The sequence below is a fragment of the Pseudoliparis swirei genome, chromosome 19, assembly GCF_029220125.1.
Source record: "Pseudoliparis swirei isolate HS2019 ecotype Mariana Trench chromosome 19, NWPU_hadal_v1, whole genome shotgun sequence".
NCBI lineage: Eukaryota > Metazoa > Chordata > Actinopteri > Perciformes > Liparidae > Pseudoliparis > Pseudoliparis swirei.
The window spans coordinates 26423880-26431515 of record NC_079406.1 but is presented as its reverse complement, the minus strand read 5'-3'; the positions used below and the strand labels follow the sequence as shown (position 1 = coordinate 26431515).

The 7636-nt window shown below is 43.9% G+C and overlaps 1 protein-coding gene across 2 annotated transcripts in view; it reads right to left on the bottom strand.

Moving 5' to 3' along the window:
* Positions 1-787: 787 nt before the first annotated feature.
* The window catches only part of LOC130209584 (polycomb group RING finger protein 3), a 46925-nt gene continuing 40076 nt past the window's right edge, over positions 788-7636 (bottom strand). Inside the window, exons 8-10 of one of the 2 annotated variants that reach the window (XM_056439335.1) lie at positions 6450-6587; positions 4712-4792; positions 788-3434 (exon numbers count right to left, since the gene is read on the bottom strand). In XM_056439335.1, the coding sequence (XP_056295310.1) occupies positions 3387-3434; positions 4712-4792; positions 6450-6587 (267 nt within the window). In that variant the 3' untranslated portion in view covers positions 788-3386. Of the gene's footprint in view, positions 3435-4018; positions 4793-6449; positions 6588-7636 lie in introns of those variants that run through there. The other variant, XM_056439333.1, reaches the window with a different exon arrangement.

Here is a 7636-nt window from a genome sequence, read left to right as displayed (position 1 = left end):
ATTCATGAATGAACGTGTAAAGTTTGGTGGATGTGAGAGCCGCTGACATGGAGAAATTATGGTAAATGTGTTATTTTCGGTCAAATTATAGACATTATGAAGACTCTCCAGGTGAATATGGTGAAAAATACGAATAGAAACTTATCATGTTATCTTTAAATATGCAAATGAGGCATTATGTAATGGTACAGACGAAAGTAGTGAAATTAAACACCTAAATGTGAAAGTTTGACGTTCTATAATTCCATTATGGAAGTAAAATAGAGCAAAATCTCCAAATTTCCCAGCGCACCAACCAAAGCGTCTCCCCTTGAAGTTCGACGGCAAACATCTCAGCGGAGCAACGTTAGAATAAGAATCACGTGTTAAACTTGACGAGCGTGTAAACCAAAACCCAACAGAACGAAAGACGCCCGAACCAAACACCCAAAGATGTAGAAAGGGGGGCGGGGCTTAGCGACAGTGCTTTTCTGTCTCCGACCGAGTCTGAACGAGCCGTTAGCACCAAGGGAAGCACCGGGGCCGGAGACAGACGTTCTACCCGTCACCGTGCCCCCCCCCCAAATAATACAAATAAACCATTTTTACGTTAAAAACTAATATTTGTCAATTTGTGTCGAACATATTGAAGAATTTATTTTCTTCTCCTCCAGAATCCGGTTCAAATCGTCCCGTCTGTTTGGTCGCCATCGCCGGGTGAAAAATGTTCATGATAATGTTTATAAGAGAAGCGGTGTTAACGCGTGTGTATGCACCTTTAAGAACACAAAAAAGACATGATTGTGCACAATTTGACATTATTATTGTTATTATTTTCAACAAGTTCCAACACAATACTCTCCCATGAACCGACGGCTGATGAGGCTCGTTGCTTTTGGTTTTGTTTTAAACTTGTGTTTCCTTCCTCTTAAAGGGACAGAGAGGTTTTTTTTTGCACTGTACCTTTAAGAGAATGTGTGAACTTCTTTGTTAATTTCTGATGAGAAGAGGAAAAAACACAAGACTCAAAATGCAGAATGTTTGAGCTGCACATTATATTTTTTCCAATGATATTTTCACTTTGATCAGTGAGCAGGTGTGTCATCATCGCCACACACACACACACACACACACACACACACACACACACACACACACACACACACACACACACACACACACACACACACACACACACACACACACACACACACACACACACACACACACGGAGCCCCCTACAGGAGGTTTCTGGAATACGGGTGACAGGTTATGGTTGAGTTATGGTTGAGCTGGTTCGGTGCACACACACCCGATGAGGCCGGGCTCCTACACATCCACAACTCCCACAATGCAACACCACCGACGACACTTTGTTCCGAAGCTCACGATTAAAAATGAATAAAAAATCCCACAATTCTCGTAATAATGTGTCTTTTTTTTAAAGAAGTTTTTTTCCAAATTTAAAAGAAAGTGTGTATATTATAATGTGTATATCATAATGTGTATTTGTTGCTTGTTGATGCGTAGGAACCCTGAACACACATGAGACAATGCACAGGGGGCGTGACGGGGGTCCGTGAGGTAATACTTGAGGTCTGACGGTCAGGGATCCAGTTTAAAGACAGTCAAGAGTCATGTTGTTATTGTTGTTGTTGTCACAGCGCGTTGTCCTCCTCGAGATTTAGAAACACACATTTCATAAGCACCAAATGACCAAACGGTAGTCATTTAATTCAAAAATGTCATTATAAAAAACTCCCTGTGCGAAAAAACCTGAATTTGCGAGTTCTCAGAAATACTCGGAAATTTGTGTCGAGGACGTTGAACACTGGAAGAAAAGAAAAAAACACGGCAAAACGCTTTTGTACAGATTTTGCAGAAACAAAAATGAATATCCGCTCGGCTTTCAGAGATCCTCTTAAAAACACGTAGACTCCGACGCAGTGAGAAGAAGGAACTTAAAAAATAAAAATAAAAAGAATAATCATCATCTCTATTGCAGCGTTTGGGAGGTGAAATGCATGGTGTAATAAAAGAGGGGGGGGGGGGACTACATCTTTCGCTGGCAGCTCAACCCATAAAGCTGTAAACATGTGGGCGTGTCAGCTCGCCTGCAGCTGCTGGATGGATATTCATAAGGGCTGCCAGATGTGTGAACTATTCCCTTTTTCAGGTCTTGCAGGTTTAAAAAAAGACCAGACAATGGCGTCCTTAAAATAAAATACAAATTTTAAAAAAGGCAGGTGAGATGAGGAGCGTGGGCGGGAGAAGGGGGCGGGGCTTCTGAGGTCGTAGACACAGTGTGGCAGAGGATGTGATATATTTTGTTTTGTGTCTTTTCTCAGACACACATAAAGATGCATCTATATACTTTTTGATACCGATAGCGAGCCTTGTCTTTGTAAAAAATGTAAAAATCATAAATGTATCACCCCCCCCCCCCCCAACATATAGATAGTACTTCTGGGATCCACTCTTTTCTTTTAACAGTCTAAAGTCTCTCTTACTCTCTTCAGTCTCTCTCTCTCTCTCTGTAATGACATTTTATGTACAATATTGGTATATAGAACATAAATTACTACACAAAATGTTCAGCCTATTCACAATTGACAATGATCAAAGAACCCGAATCGCAAATTAGACAAAGCCAACAAAAAAATGTAAAATATTTTTTTTTAAAAAGATGACGGTTCACTTGATAAACAGCTTCAGATGGATGCCTGTTCTAGAACTTTTTCCGTATACTTTCTGTGTTCCCGAGTGTTGTTGAAGGAAAAAGAAAAAAGACCCACCTTTTTTTATATATATATATTTATATATAAAAGAGAAGAAAAAAACGTTCCTCCTCCGCTCTCCTTGTCCCAGGAGGATGAAATCTGTGTGAAGCTCCCCCCAAAAAAAGAAAAGAAGAAGTCACGTGATTCCCGACATCTTGTTTGTGTGTAAACATGTAAACGGAGCACCGGTAGTGTCTTGGTTCCATGTGTGTCTCTTCTGTACAAAAGTATAAATATATGCTTTCTCTCCATTAGTTGTCTTTTTTTGTTGTTGTCTTTTTCGTTTTTTTGTTCACATATCGAGGACGTAGCGGGCGCACACAAAAAAGAAGTTGTTTTAGTTCCATAAAAAATAACACACACACACATAGTAGTGTTGCGGTGTCTGTGCTGGAGGTTGCCAGTTCTTCTTGTAGCCCCTCCCTCTTTTTCTAGAGTTTGCCGGCTCATGTCGACTGCTGGCCCGCCGGGCGTTTTGCTTGGTGTTGGTTTGGCTGATCGTCTTTGCATAAATAAATAAAAGGTTCTCGACCGACAGTCACCGGCGGCCACTGGGCCCCAAAAAAACTACCAAAAAAAAAACACCCCAAAAAAACAAGAAAACAACCACCGTCGGGTGCGTTTTCGCTACAGCAGATCCATCTTAGGTCTGTAGTGGAGCAGGAGGGGGGATTTCTGCAGAGGGGGGGGGGGAAGCACAACCATGAGCCACACCTGTCTGGAGAGAGGGAGAGAGAGAGAGAGAGAGAGAGAGAGAGAGAGAGAGAGAGAGAGAGAGAGAGAGAGAGAGAGAGAGAGAGGCACCCTGCACACAGAAACATGGAGGTGCATCTGGAACCGAAAATGGTTCTTCAGAGTGACGCCATAGAAGAACCATATCGGGTTCCACAAAGAACCTTTTAAACCAGGGTTCTTTAAAGAACCATTTCCTTAAAGAGTTCTTTAAAGAACCTATAAAGGTGCCTTAAAGAACCTTAAAAATGGTTCTTTAAGGCACCATTTATGGTTCCTCAAAGAACCTTTCAACCCAGGGTTCATTAAAGAACCATTTCCTTAAAGAGTTCTTCAAAGAACCATAAAGATGTCTCAAAGAACCTTAAAAATGGTTCTTTAAGGCACCATTTATGGTTCCTCAAAGAACCTTTCAACCCAGGGTTCATTAAAGAACCATTTCCTTAAAGAGTTCTTCAAAGAACCTATAAAGATGTCTCAAAGAACCTTAAAAATGGTTCTTTAAGGCACCATTTATGGTTCCTCAAAGAACCTTTCAACCCAGGGTTCTTTAAAGAACCATTTCCTTAAAGAGTTCTTCAAAGAACCTATAAAGATGTCTCAAAGAACCTTAAAAATTGTTCTTTAAGGCACCATTTATGGTTCCTCAAAGAACCTTTCAACCCAGGGTTCTTTAAAGAACCATTTCCTTAAAGAGTTCTTCAAAGAACCTATAAAGATGTCTCAAAGAACCTTAAAAATGGTTCTTTAAGGCACCATTTATGGTTCCTCAAAGAACCTTTCAACCCAGGGTTCTTTAAAGAACCATTTCCTTCAAGAGTTCTTCAAAGAACCATAAAGATGTCTCAAAGAACCTTTAAAAATTTGAGACACCATTTCCAAAATGGTTCTTCAGTAGGTGATGGTTCTTCGTATGACCACAAAGTCTTTTAAAGAACTGTTAAAGAACCTTTAAAATGGTTCTTTAAGGCACCATTTATGGTTCCTCAAGGAACCTTTCAAACCAGAGTTCTTTAAAGAACAATTTCCTTAAAGAGTTCTTTGAAGAACCCGTAAAGGTGCCTCAAATGAAAGAATGGTTCTCCAGTCGGTGATGGTTCCTGGTGGAACCACAAAGCCTCTTAAAGAACCCTTAAAGAACCCTCATGGTTGTGTGTGGGAGCTTTTGAGATGCGTTCATGCGCTGCCCATAAAGAAGGAAACACAGAACCTCGTCTTACCTTAAATCTCCATCTCGTCACAACAACAAATTTCAACGTGTGGTCCTTCCCCAAGATCTCCTCGTTGCATAAAATGTCCAGCTGGGGGAGAAACAAACAAACAAACAACAACAAACAAACAGACAAAAAGAGAGTGATTAAACAGCTGAGTGTCAACAACACGCCTGAAGTACGACTGACGTCACGCTCCGGCTGCGAGGAACAACAGGTTCCTTTCCCCCGAGTTAGACAACATGGCCGTGTGGCGTGTAGCGTGGCGTGGCGTGTAGCTTGGCGTGTAGCTTGGCGTGCAGAGTGGCGTGCAGCGTGGCGTGCAGCGTGGCGCCCGTGTGGCGGCGGCGGCTTTTGGAAGAGGACGCTCAATACCGAAGACAAAGCCGGTTTCCCAAATCTAGCGTCTCCCTCTGAGAGGTCAACATCGATGTTCTGCTGAGCGACGCCTCACATCGAGAGATCGATAGAGGGGGGGGGAGAGAGAGAGAGGGAGGGAGAGAGGAAGGAAGAGAGAGGGAGAGAGAGAGAGAGGGGGAGAGAGAGGAAGAGAGAGAGAGAGGGGGGAGAGAGAGAGAGAAAGAGAGAGAGAGAGGAAAAGAGAGAGAGAGAGAGGGAGAGAGAGAAAGAGAGAGAGAGAGACAGATAGGTAGGGCGAGAGGGGGAGAGAGAGAGGGAGGAAGGGAGAGAGAGAGAGGAAAAGAGAGAGATAGGGAGGGAGAGGGTGAGAGGAAAAGAGAGAGAGAGACAGCAGCGCCACCTGCTGGCTGAGACCAGGAGGAAGACACTCAGAAAGAATTATTTAAGATGTATTTAATGTTGAAGCTCAACAACAAAACAGCAAAACGTTCGTCTCTGTTTTATTTTCGGTTGGACATAAAAAGCTAAACGTCGCCGCAGAAGAAGAAGAATCGATTCTATCTCCTGACGTGTGAATCTGGTGACGCTCTTCAGGCTCAGATCGTCTTCAACGCCGATTGAACCTTTCAAAGGTCGACTGTCTGAATAAACCTAATTGAGGGAATTGATCGGCTGTGAAGAGTTCCGAGACACGGAACTGGAACCCGCTGCTCCGAAATGTTGAATCTCGTCTTTACGACATCGTAGATTATGTCTTAAAAAAAGGGTCTGTTTTAAATGTACAAGTTTTGTCGTATTGACGCATTCACCCCCCCCCCCCCTCCGATAGATAACAATGGCCAACGATCTGATGGCGAGCCCTCCCACTCATCTGTGTGACAGCCAGCTGGCAAAGAAACAAACATTTTTTTTTAAAGAGAGAAAGGAACAATTTTAAATAGAAGACACGGAGGCGTCCGAGATGATTATTCACGGCGTTTAGAAAAAAATCCATCCATCAAAAATTGCCGCCCACTGCCCCCCCACCCCCCCGCCACCACAGAGACAATGAATAGAAGAAGAAGAAATCGCCAACTCTTGATATCATAATGGCTCGCTTCCCGCTAAATACAACACACACACACACACACACACAGACAAAGAGCCTCGTGTGAGTCAGTGCGGTAAGAAGTATAATTAACAAGCTTTTTTTTTCTCTCGCGCGACGGACTGAACTCGTTGCTTCCAAACAAGTTTTCGACGTTATTTGTGAAGCGCGTGACGACAGGAAGCTTTTCAAACTGTCACTTAGTTATGATCCGCCCCGCTGGATCCGCCCCCTGAGGGGGTCCCTGTGGGGGTCCCTGAGGGGGTCCCTGTGGGGTCCTGAGCCCCCCGGCCCTCGTACCTCGTTAAACGACGTCAGGTTGAGCTTCTTGGCGATGAACTTCTTGAGGTGGAGGACGGTGGCCTGAGCCGAGCAGCGGATCCACTTGCGCTTCAGACCCCGGAGCTTGTTGCTGTTGCACTCCAGGCAGATGCTGACCTGGGGGGGGGGGGGGGGGGCAAGAGGAGAGACGTGATGAACATCCTTTACTAAAAGGAAGAAGAAGGAGGTGGAGTGGGGAGGAGGGAGAAGAAGGAGGAGGAGGAAGAAGAAGAAGAAGAGGAATAAGGAGGAAGGAGGAAGAGGAAGAAGGAGGAAGAAGGAAGAGGAGGAAGAAGAAGAAGGAGGTAGAGTGGGGAGGAGGGAGAAGAAGAAGGAGGAGGAGGAAGAGGAAGAAGAGGAATAAGGAGGAAGGAGGAAGAGGAAGAAGAAGGAGGGGGAGGAGGAAGAAGAAGGGGGGTAGAAGGAAGAGGAAGAAGAAGAAGGAGGTAGAGTGGGGAGGAGGGAGAAGAAGGAGGAGGAGGAAGAAGAAGAAGGAGGAGGAAGAGGAAGAAGAGGAATAAGGAGGAAGGAGGAAGAGGAAGAAGAATGAGGAAGAAGGAGGAGGAGGAGAAGAGGAATAAGGAGGAAGGAGGAGGAGGAAGAAGAGGAATAAGGAGGAAGGAGGAAGAGGAGGGAGAAGAAGAAGAAGGTGGAAGAAGAATGAGGAGGAAGAGGAAGAAGAGGAATAAGGAGGAAGATGAGGGAGAAGAAGAATAAGGAGGAAGAAGGAGGGGGAAGAAGGAAGAGGAGGAAGAAGAAGAAGAAGGAGGTGGAGTGGGGAGGAGGGAGAAGAAGGAGGAAAAAGGAGGAGGAGGAAGACAAAGAAGGAGAAAGAAAAGGGAGAAAGAAGAAGAAGAAGACCCCCAGTAATCTGCACGAAAAACAAGATGGAGGCCGTCGTCGACAGCGTGAGGGTCACTTCCTGTCGGCCGCAGCATCAACAGGAAATAGAAAAAGGGACCTAGAACATTTCCGTGTTCGTGATTGAAAAGGTCTACAGGCACTAGACGTGTATTTATTGATTTTTTTTTTAATGAATATATTATTATTATTTAATAGAGGATAGATAATACACATTAACGGGACCTAATTAAAATAGAAAAATAAACACGATTACGGGATTAAATGAAATAAAACGTGATATCTTCAGTGATTCAGATAAATAG